Source organism: Styela clava, chromosome 8, assembly GCF_964204865.1.
Source record: "Styela clava chromosome 8, kaStyClav1.hap1.2, whole genome shotgun sequence".
NCBI classification, from domain to species: domain Eukaryota; kingdom Metazoa; phylum Chordata; class Ascidiacea; order Stolidobranchia; family Styelidae; genus Styela; species Styela clava.
In genome coordinates this window covers 5416151-5436733 of record NC_135257.1, presented here as the reverse complement: position 1 = coordinate 5436733, position 20583 = coordinate 5416151, and the positions used below count along the sequence as shown (strand labels likewise).

The 20583-nt window shown below is 39.9% G+C and overlaps 2 protein-coding genes and 1 non-coding gene across 3 annotated transcripts in view; all 3 read right to left on the bottom strand.

Annotated features, from left to right (window-relative positions):
* Positions 1 to 8671: 8671 nt before the first annotated feature.
* Positions 8672 to 9586, bottom strand: LOC144425705 (uncharacterized). The gene has a single exon (XM_078115225.1). The coding sequence runs from the start codon at positions 9584 to 9586 to the stop codon at positions 8672 to 8674; it is 915 nt and encodes a 304-aa protein (XP_077971351.1).
* A 5454-nt stretch (positions 9587 to 15040) lies between these two features.
* On the bottom strand, positions 15041 to 16162 carry LOC144425704 (uncharacterized). The gene has a single exon (XM_078115224.1). The coding sequence runs from the start codon at positions 16160 to 16162 to the stop codon at positions 15041 to 15043; it is 1122 nt and encodes a 373-aa protein (XP_077971350.1).
* Positions 16163 to 20528: 4366 nt separating this feature from the next.
* Positions 20529 to 20583, bottom strand: part of LOC120346840 (5.8S ribosomal RNA) — a 154-nt gene continuing 99 nt past the window's right edge. Inside the window, exon 1 of the ribosomal RNA XR_005570043.2 lies at positions 20529 to 20583. This exon is cut by the window's right edge and continues 99 nt beyond it. This is a non-coding gene — a ribosomal RNA (5.8S ribosomal RNA).

Genomic DNA, 20583 nt, shown 5'->3' with positions numbered 1-20583 from the left:
TGCGTGAGAACGCGCAGCTGTCTGTAGGGAGTATTTTTGGTTGCTTCCGGGAATTGGATTATGCAACTCGCGTTTGCTCAGGTCATAAGCCCGCGCTTCCTGCAAACATGTGCATAGAGTTTGCAAAACATTAACGTTCAATAAATAAAATATATTCTTGGTAAGTTGAAACAGGTTCCTTGAATTCAGCTTTGATCAACTAAATTCGCATTTTCATGTTAAATAGCCAATTCCGCCATGGTTTTTGCATCGTTTTCTAATAACGTCTTCGTAATCCCTTTCTTTGCAGTATTTTTTGCCCAATTCTTTCCTCTCCTGTCCGGTATTTGCAATATTTCCGGCAATCGTTGCTTATTTCTCCTGCAGTTAGGGTGATATTGCAAAAAACAACAAACCAGAATCATTGCTACTATAACCACTGCAACGGGTATCAGGAACTTTAAAAACGGCTTAATAATCGCATATAGACCATTTCCTAAGATGTTTCCAATCCCTTCTACTCCTTTGGTGATCACGCCTCCTATGGTTTTGGTTATTGTCCCCAGTCCGGATAATATATCGCCACCGAACGTGTCATTTATTGGTACAAAAGTTATGTTCTTTTCCTTCCATCCCGTCGTATTGAGCAAAATCGTTGTATTGTTCACTGCTTGTACCCAGACTCCCTTTGCCGTTTCTTCCTTAATTGATGCATTATACAACGACTCGCGTTGTTTTTCGGCCTGCTTTAGTTCTTCCTGGATCGTTTCGTTCACTTCTATCTTTTGTGCATTAATCAGTTGAGCGTATTCTTTCAAGTACAATTGTCCGTTTTGTATTCGTGTCAAATAACCTTTAGTTTTATCAAACAAGGGCTTTCCCGTGGCATTCTTTAATACCTGCATTATCAATTTGTCCAACGCCAATTCTGCCAAAGACATAGCCCTTATATCCGTTATAGTGTGCAGGAAAGTATCTAATTCGGCTAATTCAATTTCTTGGGTTTTTGATATTTCCTCGGCGAGCCATTCCTGATTCTCGGCACTCGTTTCTTGCTCTTTAATCATTGCCACAATAACATTATTTAATCTTTCTTCTTCAATATAACTGGTTCTAGACAATTTGTTCAATTTTTGCGCTATTAGTTGCATCTTTCCTTCGTCTTGTGTAAATCTTTCATTCATTTCATTTGTCATTTCTGACATCCTTTGATTCATTTCACTACGGAGATTGTTGATTGATACCCTATTTGCGGATGCGAATGACAAGGCCGCCGCTCCCAAGAACTGTCTTTTCATCCTTCGTGTTGCAATCCTTCGGTACATTGATTTCGATCTGAGTTGGTCATTGTCCCATTCGCCATTTCCCGTTCCATGCAACCACACGGGTGTTCCAGGAAATCTCGATACGTTGTTCGAAGGGTCGTATTCCCCCTTTGTCCAAAATCTGAGTTTCGCTCGCACCCCACCTACTGGATATTCACAATTCCTTTTCCGGTTTATTCTTCTTTTACATTTCTCGTCTTCTTTCATCATCGACGGGTACTGGCTATAATATGATCTCGAACCTTGTTTAATTTTTATTGATCCATCCCTTGTTAAATTAAGCGCGTTATTTGTAGATTCTATCCATTTTATTCGAGGGCTCCATTCACTTATAGGTCCGAATGGCTGCAATCCTTCGAAGGCGTTTTGTCTTTGCCATACATTTGTCGCCCTAGGATACGTTATTTGTCCGTTGATCATGTATTTTTTGATATAATCCTGATAGTTTGTAGACTTTAAAACTTTTTTTCTCTCATACCATGGATCCCATTCTTGAATCAGGAAATCACCTGACGTTGGTTCAAACGCCAGTATTTTTCCAGCGAAATTACATGTAGTATGTATCCACGTCACCACATTTTCGTTTCCCCAGGTCTCTTGCGCATAGATGTAGGTCGTGTTCATCTGTTGTCTTTCGTAACTAACGTCTCTCAATCCTTCTGCGAATATAGGTTTCACAATAGTTTTTTCACTTTCTTTCCTTATGTCCGTACAGTTTGCAATCACAGTAGCATAACTTGCCAAAATTTTAATTATCATAGTTTTATACACCGTCATTCCAGTCAAATATTTGAAATTTTCCGATCGTCTATAACTTGATTCGTCTTCCCATTTCCATACGTGTCGTAAATCGGGTCCAGTGCCGCGGTGATATTCTGCGTATTCCCACATCCTATCACTGTTTAGCGATGGCGTAATATAACTTATAGTTCGTTCGCATAGGCAACTCCTTTCCAATTCGTCCGGATTCGACCAGAATCTTCCTTTCGGATATATTTTTTCCTGGTATGTCTTTTTTTCCGCGACGACATATCCAAAATTAGAGGAAAAAAACAATCCTGGTTTCTCAAACACCGGTTTTTCTTTGCTTATGTTCCAGCAGGATGTCAAACTAAGTTTTTTCCAAGTAGTGTTCTGTATTCTTTTCCAAGGGGATGACCTTAGTTCGTTTTCATTGGTTAGCCAAGCATCATTTATTGTCGCTACACCGGCTGTTACGGTTCCCACATTTCCAACTGCGGTCGTTTCTTTCGGCACCAGTAGCACGTGACCAAACAATGCCAAAACAATGCAACAACACTTAATATTAATAGGAAAAACGTTGACCAATCCGAATCCAAGATCACTGGAGCGTCGGACAACCAGGCCATTTGTTTCTTCTTTCGAATGCATATATTTACAATTTCCTAATTTGTTAGTTAACATCTGTAAAAAGACATAAACATTCAGTTAGTGTCTTCTTCTTCTTTTCGATTCGCATTGTATCTTGGGTTGACGCTTATGGCTTCTAACATTCTGTCGAAATGTTCGTTTTTTGGGTACTGTCTCTTCCACAAATATTCGTCGAGGTATGAAGGAATTAAATGTCGTGGTACTCCGTTCATACGCTTAAATTTTCTTTTTACATCCGCCCAAATTGATTCTATATTTTGGGTGTGATGGCCCTCGGGGGTGACGTACATGTACGAATGGTTTATCGCTCTGTGAGTATACCCTCTTCCAAGGTTTTCTATGTCATTGTACGATGGAAACATATCTGACCAGATTGTCGTTCCATCCGCTATATGCTTCACTATTAGCTGTTCCATCATTTCTTTTGTTCTTCCTACTTCCGGCGGGATTATCTCTACAAACAACTCCTTTGTTGTTAAATCTATACCTCCAAAAAGCCACATAGCTTTCACAGGCCTGCCTTGTCCATTCGTAGCTGGTTTTCGTCTTGCTAAGTGCGTTTCATCGATGGCCACTACGCGATCCATTCCTCCTATCTTTTTCTTTCTACCAATCAAGTCTTCTGAACAAACTTCACGAATGAAGTTACACCAGTCTACCATAGTTCTCTTCGACAATTCGCTCTCCTTGGCCATCGTCTCTTGGGTCACATCATCCGCCCAAAAATACATTGTCGTAACTAGTTTCGTCAGTTCCGCCTTGCTATTTTCAAAAAATGACCCCTTCCTTATTGTGGTGGTAGTCCTACAATTTTTCTTCTGACACCTCCATCTACACGAGTCCTGTTTTGCCGACTTGGTATTTTCCTCTTTCATTTCTGTTTCACATTTCGCACATTTCATCCGCGTCGCTAACAGCCCTCTATATCGCAAAAATTCTATACACGCTTTTTCGTCATACAGTACTCCTTTCTCTGCTAATCTTCTTACGTTCGACATACTGCTCGCCCGATCCAAACAGTCTTCGTTCTCTGCAAAATATTTTGTCATTTATTCGAGCCCTTTTTATACTAGTACATTTTATTGTCCGTGTTAATAGTTATTTGCTTTTCGTGTTAGTCATGTTATTCATCAAGCCTGTAGTTTTAGTGAGTTCATGCTCTGCCTGCAGTACATGTTTCCGGTTTGTCATGTCACTCTCGTTTTGTTATTTACTTTGTATAGGGCGGTTATTCGTTTAGTGCCATAATCCGTCTAATAACTTATCCGCCCTGTATAATCCAGGCGGGTGTATACTTCACTAGACCCAAAATATTAAATAAAGACAAAAAAAAAAAGAAAATACCTGATCATAGAATCGGGAGAGCAAACAAAATCTCAAGTACCGGTACCGGTACCTAAGGTTTGAAGCGCACGGTACAGGGCCACTGTCATATCAGCAAAATGCTAGCAAAATCCCGTATCAAAATATACGATGTCATAAAAACGTGTTTCACTTTGTGACATATTTCTAACTAATAGCAACGGCAATGTAGAGTTGTAAATTGAACGTTATTATGTAGCATTTGATCACACAAGGCATATATGATCAAAGTAGAAGTTAACAAATATATATTTATTACAACAAAATAACGAAAATATTTTGGGTATGGGTAGCAGGATTTATTTTCTTACCAGTCAAATTGAGAAATTGGACAAAAAAACTTGATCAGTTTTCTAACAAAATACTTTAAATACAACGTATTAACCCAAATTTTCCAAAATCGTTAAATTGACCCAAAATTTGAAGAAGATTGGTCTTTGGGGCTCAAAAAAAATTTTGGGTATGGATAGATGGTTTCATTGTCTTCCCAATCAAATTCACGTTATTGAAATGTTGTATTGAAAGTATTTTGTTAGAAAACTGATTGAGTTTTGTTCCAATTTCTTCATTTGATTGAAAAGGAAATTCATCCAGCTATTTATACCCAAAATATATTTTTAGCCCCAATGACCGATCTTCTTCAAATTTTTGGTGAATTTAACGATTTTGGAAAATTTACGTTATTGCGTTCTATTGAATGTATTTTGTTAGAAAACTGATCGAGTTTTTTTCCAATTTTTTTTATCTGATCGAAAAGATGTTGAAACCAGCTATTCATACCCAAAATATTTTTTGAGCCCTGAAGACCAATCTTCTTCAAATTTTGGGTTACTTTAACGATTTTGGAAAATTTACCTCATTACGTTGTATTTAAAGTATTTTGTTAAAACATTGATCGAGGTTTTTTCCAATTTTTTCCTTTGATTGGAAAGGAAATGAATCCAGCTATCCATACCCAAAATATTTATTGAGCCCCAAAAACGAATCTTTTTCAAATCTTGGGTCAATTCAACGATTTTGGAAAATTTACGTTATTACGTTGTATTTAAAGTATTTTGTTAGAAAACTGATCGAGTTTTTTCTAATTTCGTTACATGACTGGAAAGAAAATGAATCCAACTATCCATACCCAAAATATTTTTTGAGCCCCAAAGACCGATCTTCTTCAAATTTAATTTGGGTCAATTTAATAATTTTTCAAAATTTTCTTCATTGCGTTGTATTGAAAGTATTTCGTTCGAAAACTGATTGTGCTTTTTTCCAATTCAAAAAAATATGTTGAAGGTTTTTTGAGCCCCAATGTCAGATCTTGTTCATTTCTGGTATTTGGAAAATTGATTTAGTTTTTGACATGCATACAAATACTTTATTGCAATTCTCACATAATATTATCAAAGTCTATAATTTAATTTTATTCACATCAGACTGTATACTGTATTTATAATGTTTGGCCGTATTCCCAGGGTATGACTTAATACATTTTTAATCATGAATTTTATAGTGAAACACTTTTTATGACACCGTAATTTTTAGTAGCAGGATTTTGCTAGCGTGATAGAGGTCGGTACAGGTATGTTTGTGCGTATGTTTATTCGTCTCGTAAAAGCAATATAAAAGAGTAAGTAATTATAAATACTGAAGACGGGATGTATGCACAAGACCATATTGGCCTAAAACACAAATGTGCGGCATACACCCCTTTTGATACATATAAATTATAATAGGGTAAATCAAATATGTACAATATGGTCCTTTATACAGGCAGTTGTGCAAGGAGGGTGGGTGGGTGGGTGTGGTAACAGGGATAAGGTTGGAGTGTACAAAACTTTTTGTACAAAGGAGTTTGTTAGACAAAACAACATCTATAAATAGATACACAGCACAGCATGAAACACACTGCATATGAATATAGTAATAAAGAAAAATTAAGAATTTGGATGAATGTACAACACCATTGAGTGATGATACCACATACTATAAAACGCGGGAATGGTCAAGTTTAAAGGTCTATGTGCTATAAGTTATGTGTTATAAGTGGTCTATGGCTGTTCTGGCCAAAATGTGACCCTACAGGTTTTGGTGAAATATGATAAAGTTATGTATCAAATTACTCACAATTGTAAGTTTTTTTTTTAAATTACCGGGTACCGTACAGATTTTAGATGGGAAGGTATTGATAAAAGTACGTGTTCGCTCACCCAATTAATTGAAGATACAGCAAATATATTTAGAGTCTTTAGGTTTAGACGACTGATTTTAAGTTACCATTAACGTTATATATACAGATATACGGTACCGGTACCTACGCTTTAGACACGGCCAGCGATCAACACGTGAACAAGCCCACAATTACAAAACAACGAGATGAATCAACATATAGAGGACTTGCACGGGTCACGTGACTTTGTTACTGGACGGCAATAAAACAAAAACGTCCATTGGGCTCCTGTCAGTTGCAAGTCGGATTATACGTTTCCGTTTTGTTTGGCTGTTGAAAATGGTTATTTCGTATTGTTCCGCTGGCTGTACGTATAGTATAGATAGACAACGAAATGGATCTTCAGTTATATTCCACTGTTTTCAAAAGATCCGGAACGTCGCGCAATGTGGATATCATCTATTGGCAGGACTGCTTGGTGTCAAGTCCAGAAGCCATCTCACTTGTGTTTCACTGTTTGCGGACAGCACTTCGTTGATGGTGAGTCATAATGTGCCGTTATCAATTTCTTTAAATATTGACAAGATCCCTCATTTCAATGGGAAGCACATGACAAACTACTGTTATTGGTAGGCCTACTTGCAGACTTGACTCGTGTATTGCTCATTAATTGCCATAAGGTATTGTTTCCCTAGTTAGCAGGTAATCTATTAGTAAGTGTGAAAAGTTGAATAGATAACTAAAGTTTAACGCCAGTGCTAATGCAAAAAAATAAAATGCACACTATCACCACATTATCACTCACCATCAACGAAGTGCTGAACGCAAACAGTGAAACACAAGTAAGATGACTTCTGGACTTGACACCAAGCAGTTCTGCCAATAGGCAATAGATGATATCCACATTGCGCGACGTTCCGGATCTTTTGAAATCAGTGGAATATAGCTGAAGATCCATTTCGTTGTCTATACTATACGTAGGGAAGATGCGGGAGAGATGAGCCATTTTTTATATATTTAGTTATATCTCCTCAATCGTTCGTAGCAATTTGAAGAAGCTCATATCATCCGAAGGTCATTACCTCTGCTATGTTACAGTTATGTCTCTTTTAATCCAACCGACCCTGTTTCTGAGTTATGCCAGTTTTAAAAAGGGGTGTCAGATGTCACAAGTCTCCTGCATGTTGAGGAGAGTTGTGCATACCATTGATGAGAGTTGAGCCGCTACATGCAGAATGGCACGGGAAGTAGCGTTTAAGTTGCAATCGGGAGAGTATCTTTCACAAATGTAAGATGCAAATACTTCTGTATCGGAACCGTGAGGCAACTGGGCAACTTTAACTTAGCTAATCTTAAATAGGAGGCAATGCATCTATAATCTTATTTATTTTTGTCAGTCAATACAGAATGGAAACGAATTATACCACCGAAGCCTTCTTATTACACCTTGGTAGCACCTAGAAATCGAAAAGAAACGTTTATTCATAAGTTGAAATAGCGTGTGACAGAGTATGTGAAAATCAAAGATTCCATTCATCGAGGTCGCAAGAGAACGTGAACTGGGTGCGACGTGAAGTTCCAATAATGCTAGGGATTGATAACTTTCTTGCAATGTCTTTCTTCGACCAAAGTGCTTCATCTTCGACATCCAAAATAAAAGTAGTTCGGTCATTTACGCTTAAAACCCGGCGGAGAAACACTCCTTCGAAAGCATCAACTCTTGCGACGTAGTGAACAATTCGAGATTTTCCACTAATCTTGACTATGACAAAATCGCCCTCGATAATATTTTGATCTTCCTCCTCTGAGTCATCAGTATCGTCGCACAATACATTCTCGTTAGATTTACTATCGCTCGAAGAAGTGCTACATCCGGATGGTGCTACCCTGACTCTAACTGTTTTCTTGTTTGCAAAGAGCATTTTTTTAGCCCGACCGAAGTTCTTTGCTCTATTTTTTTCTATCCTAGCCACTGATTTTGCTGCTATTTCATCTCTAACTGGCGTGTCTGTCAAAATTCCTGTGTTACCTTTTTTCATATTGAAGCTTTCACCTTTCTTGGCCCTGTTTTCGGTAAAGGTAGTATATCACTTGGAGACACATAAGGAGTCTCCGCGTTGGTAGTCTGCACTGCTCTAATCAAACCAGTATTGCTCCCAACGCCAGTTGCTGATTGAATTGTGTTATCTTTTTGGTTCGTGGGAGTATCGGGATTTCTCTGTAAACCTGACACGCTTTCAACATTGTCTACTGCCGAGCAAACTGGATTTTCGCGATCTGTAACTGAAGATGGCGCATAGTCTTCATCTGAGAATACGTCGCTGTTGAAAGGCATAATACCAGTGCTGTGGAAGCCAGCTAGGATATTACGCGGTACGAATGCGCAGATGTGATCTTCGTTCACCAAATGAGCTATATCGTATGTAGACACAGTCTTACCCGGATTGGACCTCATCTAATTATCCATCGCGCGCGCGTAGGCTCTATTGTATGATCCATAAACAGTCTTGTCTAAAGGCTGGAGGTTGTGGGACGTGTGTGGAGGGATGGTCAACACCACAAATCCGTTCGCCTCTGCCTTGTCAACAGCTGTCAGTGAAACGTGGGCCTCGTGATTGTCTAAGATGAGCAATACCTTTCTGTCGGGTATACAGCGTGTATGCTTAATGAAGTGATCGAGATAGTTTATAAACGTTTCCTCGTTAATCCAACCTGATCTGGTGGCCGCACCGTCAGATCCCAGTGGCGCACCTCGTATGAAGTAATTACGATAATTGACACGAGGAAATATCATGTAGGGCGGAATAAATCCACCAGCAGCGTTGATCGCATTGACTACGGTTACCAGCTCACCTCTCTCACCTGATATGACAGAACCAATCTGCTTAACCCCTTTTTCCGTAACAATGCTCTCAGGCTTTTGCACCGTATGGCACCCTGTTTCGTTGATGTTATATACGTCTTGTGCCTCGAATTTGTGTTGGTCCATTACTTTGGCAAGGTTTTTGTAGAACTGTCCTACTGTATGGCGATTAAACGCCGTTGCTCTGGCTAATGAAGTAGCTTCTGGACTTCGAATTGCAAGGTTATTGCGTGCTTTCAATCCAAGCCAAAACCCTTGACCAGATTTTTTGTTGATTTTCAAATTTTTTGGCACATCAACATCGTTTCTTGCTGCAAACTCATACCCCAAACATCGGCATTTATCTTTGGATAGGCCATGGTAGTTTGCTGCAAGTGTTTTGATGTGACTAGCTAGTTCAGCTTCCATTTCAGGACTGAATATCATATTCTTGAGCTTGCAATTCTTGTAGCCGCTTGTACCAAACGGGTCATGTTTTTGTTTAATCATGTGTCGCTTAAGCGTCATTCGGTCCACATCAAATGTTCTCGCTGCCGATCTAATACTGCATCCCTCTTTTACCGCTTCTGCCGCCCTTCGACTAATGCCGGATCACTTCCACGGGTTGATTTTCTTTTGTATGTTTGCGACATCGTCTGATAAAGAAAAAATGTGATGAAAAATATATCCAATGCAGGAGCGTTGAGCCACGGAGCAACCCTCCTGGTGACCACTGGATCAACCCTCCCATGATCGGCCATCTTCCCATTTGAGCTCCGCTACTGCCGAATGACTACTCGACGTGCGCTGCAATAGTCTCCATTAGAGCATCACAACATAGACTACACAATGACTTAATGTGATTAAACCACGACTTGAAATATTATTAATAGTAAACATATTACCTGAGACCATGAAATTCACTTTTTGCTGCGATCCCGGCTTTTTCATTAACTGTTTTCCACCAGAGCTACAGAACGTCTGCTTCTCACAACCAAATATAAAGTAATGACACAACCTACCAACAGAGGGCGCGCGAGCATTCTATTACTAATGCATGTTGCTAATTTTGGGGGTGGAACAAGTCTCCTCGTGGCTCAAGTCACCCGCATCTCCCCTACAGCCAACGGAACAATACGAAATAACCATTTTCTATCCTCATTTCAACCAATTCAATTTTCATTTAAATTTTAAAAATTTAGTAACAAATATTGCCTTGTTCCCACTTCCAAAAGTTGCACGTTTTACGGAAAAGACGCTTTTACTACAAGAAATATGTGCTACGATCTGTCCTATGTTCTCTACATTTCCGGGAATGAACAATGACTTCTGCATGACGTAACAATTGAATCGAATCAGCTGTTAGCGAGCGGATGAATCTTAGTTATTACCGCTCGATCTTGCGTTGAGTTGGGCAGCCTTTCCATAGCCCTGTTTAGTTATTATTAGTTAAGTTATGCTAAGACGTTGTTAAAAAGTATAAGGCTATCTTAGATTCTATACCTCACTTTTGGTCTCTTAAATTGATATATTATAAATATTTTTTAAGACTTACTGTGAATCTGATTGTCATATCAGTTATTTTATGTATTTATTGCGTTATTTTTGTTTTGCTTATGTTTATTTGTTGTGTTGTTTTTATATGGACCACAGCGGTCTGGAGTAATAAACGAATTGAATTAAACACTTGTAGATCCTTACCACGGATATGGGCGAAGCCTTGAAAACGCCCAGAAAATGAGTTTCGCAGCACACATCTGGTAACTAAATAAATTCTTCAGTTTTGTGTGAAAATGAACATACTGAACGCATTACAGCTTGTTCCACAATCTTGATGCGAAATTGAATATAAGAGGTTCCCGGAAATTCAATAACCATAAGTTTACAACACATACATAAGAACTATGCAATTCGAGAGCCCTACAGCACACTAACACAAATGTATTCCTGTAACGTTTTGCCTGACCAAAATCAGACTTCCTCAGTCAATCATAATTTATTAGGTAGATTACGAAAAATATGGCATACATGTAACCAACAACAAAAATACTTTAATTGTGTGACAGAAGTCGCGAGTTACCTCGAAAGGTCGAATAAATTTTATGTAATAACCACAAGCAGTTTACAACAAGAACAGCATAATAATCTACATCCATTTTAGAGACGCTATCAAACGTATTTATTTTTAAGCAATGGAGTCACAAATTGACATCGTGAGCACGAAAACACAAATAAATCAGTTATTTCTCACTTAGAAATTTACCGGAAGTCAAGAAAATTAAATGAATGTACAGTATGTACATAATATAGTGAACAGAAATATTACAATTAGTCTTTTTTTAGTTTATGTGGTTATGTATTTGAACAAAGGCAATATTATTTCTAGAAACAGGACTACGACACTAACAAATGTCCGAATAAACAAACAAATAAATGATACTTATTAAATCATCTGCAATATCTAATTCACTTTCTTCTGAATTGTTTTCGAAATCCACTATCTTGCAAATAGACTTTTCCTCTATAAGTGTACTGTGATTTTTGCAGTTTTAGCGTACCGGCAGTCTATGTAATAATTATCCAAGTTCAGAATATCTTCCAATATGATCTGACGTCAAGTTTCCTCCCAATATTCACTTCAATTTATACTATTTTGTTCTATTTATTAATTACAATCCTTAATACAACCAAATACTCCAATGAAATCAAGAAAACAGAAAGGGTACAACGGAAATAACAAAAATACACAACACTTGAACAGCACTGACAAGACAATAACCAAATTCGTAGTACAACCAACGACTAACATACCGGTACAACCTATAGCAAAACAACTGCAATTGCACTACACTCAAACAACAAAATCATTCTATTAAGCAATATTAGAATATCCAAGCCCGTCATAAACCATAAAATCAAAAATAAACACCCTGGGTACCCTTCTCAAGAACTAACATTAATTTAACAGACACAAGAAAAACCTAAAACACTAAAAATCCAACTAAAACAACCACAACTGCACTGCTGCAAACCACAGCATAGGCTAACAGGATACCAAAAGTCATATCGACAGTGTCACAGCGCCCACAGGGTCTTCAGTGTTAAAAATACAAAATACAGCAATATTATCATCACATGACATCATCTAAAATACAAAACAAGGGTCGTCACATTACCCCCCTCTTCTAGATGGAACATTATGAATGAATGTTTTCATCTTCATTAGAAAAATTAAACAACGAAAGAAGCAGTAGTCAACACAAAATATTTACACAAAGTCTTTAAAATATGCAGGTTGTCTACGCTCACGCTTAGACATACGTAAAGTTTGTCCTTCTGGATTGGGCAACTCGTACCAAGGTATTATTTCCTCACAAGGCTGAAGATCCGCCTCTCCTGGTGTGTGTTCCGCAGAATTCGCCTCTTCCGATGTCTGTTCCCCCGAATCCGGCGGGCTATCATCTAAGAAAGCACTTGGTTCCTGGGTCTCTTCATGAAGAAAAGGTCGCAAATTATCCACATGAACCACACCACACGCGTCTTGTCGCCTGGATTCCGTTGTATCTCATAAGTGTGATTTGAGAGACATCTCCTAACTGTGAAAGGAACTTGCAAAGGATAACTCAGCTTCTTTTTCTTGGGTGGGTAATAGTACCACACAAGGTCTCCCTCTTCAAACTTCTGTTGTTGCACATGAACATCAAAATTTCTCTTCTGTCGCAAGGCAGCTTGATACAAATGATTTCTGGCACATACAAAAGATTCCTCAGTGACATCTTTAAACCATTCCACATATTTGGTATAACAAGGATGTAGAGGAGTTTGAGTCGGACGCCCATACATGACATCGATAGGGAGGTCAATCTCTCGGCCAAGCATAAGCCAATTGGGGGTGTAAACTGCGTACTTTCATGCACTGTAGCTCTGCAAGCCATGCACAGATAAGGAACATGGTCATCCCAATCGTCTCGATGATCGTTCACATAAGGCTTGAGCATTTGCTGAATCGTTCGATTAAACTTCTCCACTTGTCCATCGGATCGAGGGTGATAAGGTGTCGTATGCGTCTTGACTATACCGTACAAGTCGCACATCTCGGTGAACAACCGAGATTCAAAATCTCGACCCTGATCAGTGTAAATAATCCGAGAAACTCCAAATCTTGCGAAGAACTGGGTGATCAGCACATCGGCTGTTACCTCTGCAGTCTGCCACCCACTTGGTGAAATAATCTGATAGTACCAGAAGATGTTCATTTCCATTCTTGGTACGTGGTAGTGGTCCCAAGAAATCCATGGCGACCCGTTCCATGGGAGATCCGCAGAGCAGTTGTCGTAGATCTCCCTGTTTGCGCCCGTGAGTCATCTTAGCCGAAGCGCAAGGTTTGCAAAACCGGCACCAAAGCAAAATATCTCTTTTAAAACCAGGCCAATAAAAACGAGCACGAACACTCTTGAATGTTTTATTAAAGCCTAAATGTCCGGCGGTACGGGCACTGTGTAAATGCTTGAAGATTTTTACTTCTCAATGCCCCAGGAATGCAAAATTGATAAACGGGAGCACTAGTCAATGTTTCGGGTATCCACTTGCGATACAAAATTTCACCTGTCAAATATAACAAATGCCATTGAGCTAGATAACGCTTGGTCTCTAGAGATTCATGCATATAATCCTGTGGGTGGGGTTTATGATATGAACGGCGCTTCCAGGCAATAACTGCAGAAAGATGAGGGTCCTCGGCTTGGCAAGTTCGAATCCTTTCCTCCGTGTATGTGTCCATCCAGTTACAGTTTGTTGGTATCCCAGGCAAGTCAGCATTATACAGAGGTGCTACTACACGAACATTGATGTCAGGTTCCTGTGAAGTAGACACACAATCTGGGCAGTCCGGGCGCTTACAGCGTCTGGTTTGACGAGATAGACCATCGGCATTACCATGTTTAGTCACTGCTCGATGTTCAATGCTGAAATCATACGTGAACAGTGTAGAGATCCAGCGAGCCACCTTCCCTTCGGGTTCTCGGAAATTTAAAAGCCACTTCAAGGTACCATGATCAGTGCGAATCAAAAAGTTCCTCCCCCACAAATAATGGCGAAAATGTCGTACGGATTGAATCACTGCCAACAACTCCCTTTCAGTGATACAGTATCGGCGTTCCGTCTTGGATAGAGTTCTGCTGAAATAAGCAATAACATGTTCTTCCCCATCTTGCAATTGTGATAACACAGCACCAGTACCAGAGCCACTTGCGTCGGTGTCCAAAATAAAGTCTCCCTGAACCAATGGAAAAGCCAGGATAGGAGCAGATGTCAAAAGACGCTTAATAATTCCAAATGCTTCCTGACAGTCAGCACTCCACTCAAATTTCACATTCTTTCGAGTCAAGCGGACTAAAGGCGTCGCTATAGTGGAATAACCTGGTACAAAACGTCGATAATATTTGGCAGTTCCCAAGAAACTTCTAACATCTGATACCCCCTGAGATGTTTCCCACTCGACTATAGCTGCTACATTGTGAGAATCACAGCGAACCCCTCCCTCCAGCAGAAATTTTGTACCCCAGGTAGGTAACTGATCTACGAAACAACTGGCATTTAGTCGGCTTGAGTTTCAAACCAGCACCCTGAAGTCGAAGGAAAACCTCCCGCAAACTGCTCAATGAAGTGTCAAAATCGGATCCGTTGGCTAAAACATCATCCAAATAATTAGAACATCCTTTCCCGATAATTCCACCCAACACTCGATCCATCATCCGCTCGAAGGTTGCAGGTGCATTGGATAGACCAAAGGGCATGACTACAAATTGATTGTGTCCTTTTCCCGGAAGACTGAAAGCAGTTTTCGCTCTGTCCGACGGATCAACTTCCACCTGCCAGTAGCCGCTAGCCAAGTCAAGCGTCGAGAACCAACTTGACCCGCTAAGGGACTTCACGATGTCATCGATACAAGGTAAAGGGTAAGCGTCCTTGTACGTAATTGAATTAAGTAATCTGGAATCGATACAAAAACGAGTAGTGCCGTCTTTTTTTTGGTATCAGAACAATGGGTGACGAGTATGGACTGTCACTCAGTTCAATAACCCCTTGATCCAGCATCTTGTCAACAGCATCCTCTGCTATTTGTCTCCTTGCCCAGCCCAGACGTCGCGGAGCCTGTCGAATAGGATGCGGTGTTGTAGTTACTATGTGATGGCGAGCAACCGATGTACGCCCGAGTTCTCCATCGGGGCCGACAAATATGTCCTTAAACTCTCTTAACAAAGAAGACAATTTTCGGTACTGATCAGCCGAAAGTCCCTCCGTCGATGTAATCAAGTCCTGAAGATGGTCAGGTAATCCATTGAATTCTTCCGCCTTTTCAGAGATTGGCGCCACCATTGTTTCACGGACAAAGTATGGTTGAGCTATGCCAATTAAAGATCCTGTGGGTAGGACAGCATCATAGTACGTCCCATTGTTCATCCAAACGGGTACCTCCTTCTTAGATGGGTCAACCAACGGCAGCGAAGCGACCAAATTGATGTTGCCTATCTCCACTGGCTCAACAACGGCTACTATGTTAGGTCCCTGGACGGGCCATGGCTGCTGTAGCTGAGCGAGTACAACAATTCCAGAGCGGGCCGGTATAACCACATCCTCCTCTACAGTCACACGACAGCAAGGAACCGATGTTTGGTGCTGCACAGTAACATCTTGTCCCTCAAGAACAAAGCGACCCGACGAGGGATACAGAACACAGTCCCATTTGCCAAGATAGTCCATACCTAGAATGCCCATCCGTGACCCTAGATCAGCGAAAACAACCGTGTGCTCCACAGACCAGCTCTCAATCGTCAGGTTGACATCAAGTGCACCATGAGACACTAATGACTCGCCACTGGCAGTACGCAGGGGTACTTGAAAAGAATGCAGTTCTGGAATGTCCGAATTTTCTTGTAACATTGAGTAAACAGCGGTGTCAATGAGCGAGACACCCGCACCGGTATCAATCAAAAACAAAACAGGCACGTTATTGACCAAAGCCTTGACATGCCATCCATTAGTCCATGTAAGAGAAGAAATCATAGTCGAGGGAAATGGGTCCATATCATCATCTAAAATCATGTTAGCAGGGAGTGCGGACCTCATCCCTGCTGTTCCGAGTTTAAAGACTGGTTGGGAGTGGAAGCACTACTTACTGGTCTTTGTTCAGTGGTCTGGGAACAGTTTCGGCTAATATGTCCTGGTTGTCCGCATCGGAAATAAGTCGGTCCACCCGTGTTGTTTGGACAATCTCGAGCCCAATGACCCGTTTTCTTACAGCGGGGACATGGTGTGGACGGTAGTGTAAGAGCTTGTGGACTGCGACAATCACTGATCCTGTGCCCCACCTGTCCGCATCTGAAACAAGAGGTACGAGAAGTCGGAGATACGCGGGATCTCGACGTTTCCGCAACTAAGGCCTCCAGTGGTGCCAGGCGGTTTAAAATCTCCTGGACTATATCATCTCCAAATGTCACCTTGGCCTTATCGCTAGAAATCTTTGCAACAGTAGCCCTTGGTTTGATCACCTCTTTTGCGGGTTCCCATGACTTCTCATAATATTGATATCTGGTAGCCAACGACATTGCATCTTCCAATGTGGCGGGTTGCAAAAGATCAATGTGCAAACGAACTTTGTCGTCTAATCCTCGCAAAAATTGTAGCTATAGCTTTAAAATGGTACAGAAACGAGCCCCAAGGCTCCGATCCATCAAACTGCTCCGGCTATCTTTCTGGCCTGAACATAATCCCACATGCACTAGTACAGCCTTTTGTCATAGGGGTAGAAAAACCAACCGGATACCTGGGCATGATAGGTGGAGACTCCATTTCCGGCATCGGTCTACTCCCGAAGTTGTTGTCAGGTGGTGTAACTTTTGATTCAGTGTGCTCTGCCTTGTCACTCTGGTCCTCCCTCATCACATAACTCTGTGGTGCCATTTTGCCTGCCCCTTCAGCTTGTCCTCCGGATTTGTTCAAACCGACTCCGGCACTTTTGCTTTTCACTAATGTCTCAATCACGTTCTCCTGAAAACCATGCAGTGTCACTTGCAACTCCTCTCGCCAATCTCTCACATCTTGATTAAGTACCATCGCACTGTCATAACACTGTTTTACATCATTCCCAAGTTCATCTACTGCTCCTTCGATCCCTTCTACTCGCGCTTCCATTGTTGTCCATTTAGCCTCCAGTACCTTCATTTGAGCAACGAAGTCATTCTCTCCCTTCATTTGAGCGTTCTTTCTATTTCTGCGTGACATATTATGTTTAGAAGATATCCTGACGTGCTCTCGCCCAATTTTGTAGCGTACCGGCAGTCTATTTTTATTAATATTCAAGTTCAGAATATCTTCCAATATGATCTGACGTCAAGTTTCCTCCCAATATTCACTTCAATTTATACTATTTTGTTTTATTTATTAATTACAATCCTTAATACAACCAAATACTCCAATGAAATCAAGAAAACAGAAAGGGTACAACGAAAATAACAAAAATACACAACACTTGAACAGCACTGACAAGACAATAACCAAATCCGTAGTACAACCAACGACTAACATACCGGTACAACCTATAGCAAAACAACTGCAATTGCACTACACTCAAACAACAAAATCATTCTATTGAGCAATATCAGAATATCCAAACCCGTCATAAACCATAAAATCAAAAATAAACACCCTGGGTACCCTTCTCAAGAACTAACATTAATTTAACAGACACAAGAAAAACCTAAAACACCAAAAATCCAACTAAAACAACCACAACTGCACTGCTGCAAACCACAGCATAGGCTAACAGGATACCAAAAGACAGATCGACAGTGTCACAGCGCTCTCAGGGTCTTCAGTGTTAGAAATACAAAATACAGCAATATTATCACATGACATCATCTAATTCTAAAAGACAAAACAAGGGTCGTCACACAGTCAATACAAAAACAAAAATCGGTGCAATTTAAGTTGATTTTGCCACACTTGCATAAATTGTTTTGACTATTTTTCTTACACTTGCAGTTTGCCAACTCAAGAACTGATTTGAGGGCCACATGCTTCTTCAGTGAATCATTGTTGGGTGAAAAAGTATAATTCTTATGTTTGCCAGTGTTAAATAGACGTGACCTGGTATCATTTACATTCTTCCTATCCTCTTCATACAGTGAACAAACAAATTCCTCAGCTTTATTTTTTAATGCCTCGTTAACTTCAAAAGATCTTCATAGTTGAGAAAAAAATGAATTGAAAACCTCAATGAGTTTGATGAGCAGTTCCAATTGCAGAAAAGTGCTGAAGTATTTCAATATGAAAACCCCTCTAAGATGTTTGCAACTATTATGATTCTCATATACCTTTACGCAGTGATGAGCTGGAAAAATCGTAACAACCGGAACGCACCTAATTCGCAAAAATGTAATATATTTACAACACGACTCGGACGTTAAAGAAAGTTTTGTCTGGCCTAAGATAGAGCCGCAGAACTACAATGGAATATGAAAAAAATTTCAGAACTATGTCTGTGTAAAATTACAACAATATTCATAGCGATTCAATACAAAGGTTTTTATTAAAAAAGTATGTGATGAATTTCCATGAGGCCAAAGGTCGGGGGAACATCTATTACACGTTACTGATGTACTAATTATTTGTGTGATGTGATGTAAAAAGAAATACGAATTATGATATAACAAAACATAAATTTATAACTAGATTCACCAGAGAAATTAGACTTTTTGTACAATAAACAGGAACGCAAATGCAATATAATGTCCAACAACAGAAACGCAAATGCAATAAAATGTCCAACAAACGGAACGCCGTTCCGGTGCGTTCCGGCTACAGCTCACCACTGCCTTTACCCTTCAAGAATTCTTGTTTAATCCATTTTATAGCACTGATAGCAGCAGGGATTAGAGCCTGCGTTAGGTCGGATTGGTGGAACATTGCCGTTTTCTTTTGTATTACAGTATCTAAAATGAGGAAGAAAATCATATTTTGAACAGCATGAGTGTAAAAATACCACTAAATACTAACTAATACCTTGAATACATGATGCATTTTATCTGATGTACTCAATGAGCGTATATATGCTCATTGCATGTACTACAGTCCAGCAGTGTTTGCATACCAGTACTAGACTATATCTACACTAAATTTTGATATATAACAGTCTGAAATGCCCTATGAGTTTGGACTATAGACTATATTTTAAAACATCAACTGTCTGTCTACAACTTGATTTCTCACCTCTCAATCGCTTCCAATGCTTTCTTTCCACGGCATAACTTATCATTGCTTCCCAAGTTCTTGTCGACCTTATGAATTCAGATTTAGACCAACCGACATTAGTAAAATTGATTATTTTCTTCTCTTTCACACAACCGTGCATTACAGAAACAGCCAATAATTTCTATTTCCAAATATGCTGTGGCCAATATAGTAGTATAAGTCTGCTGAATAGTCAAGAAGAGTCATTAAATTAATCATAAACATTTCATGCAAGCCAGAAAATATCGTTGTTTGTGACATATTATTCTAGGTCTAGCCTTCCTTGGAGTTACCGCACCGTACCTATTTAACAACGTCTTATGAGCTAGTGCTCAACTAAAATTGCTATTTATGGTAAGGGTAGTAGTATATATTTACGGGTAAGGATATACAAGTGTTTAATATCTTACTTATACTTCTCAACACCTCCTTAGAATAACTGAAAAAAACTATGTTAAGGCTATCCAACTCAACGCAAAAGCGAGCAGTAGTACATCTGATATTCATCCGACCACGGGGGATCCACCTATAGCTGACTAATTTGATGGTTACGTCATGCAGAAGGCCGTTCATTGGCCCATGATACCGGAAAAGCAGAGAAAATAGGACAGAATGTAACACATATTTATTGTAGTAAAATCGTCTGTTCTGTAAAACGTGCAACTTTTGGAAGTGGGAACAAGGCAATATTTGTTACTAAATTTCTAAGGAACATTTTAAAATCATTTTCAGTTAGTTACCTTATGTGCGCTACGAAACTGAAAGATAAATGGCCTGGGCTCGCAGCCTAATACAATGTTTGATAAAACTCCCCGGCAAACTCCCCGGCTCCCCTTTTTTATTTTTTTTCATTGATTTCTTTTCTTCATGGTTCCAACAAAGTGGAATTTTCAATAATTAAATAATAAATAAGAAAATAAATAAGTGACACATGTAGGCCTATGTACAAATAGGAAAATTAATAACAGCACCATCAATCATATGTATTTTCATTAAAGCCATGATGTTCCGTTGTTCATCGAGTTGATTTCACAGTTTAATTTTACAGTTGAACGTCGAGAGGCCGGCGGTGTACGGGACACGCGGTCGCGCCGAGAAAGCTCGGCGACCGCTTCAACTTGGGGCGACGCCCGGCCGTCTTTGCAGAGGCCTGACGACAGCCCTCGGGTGAGGACAAACGCGACCCTGAGGCAGACGCGGTCCCGGGATTGACCCGAGACCGCAATTCGGGTTAA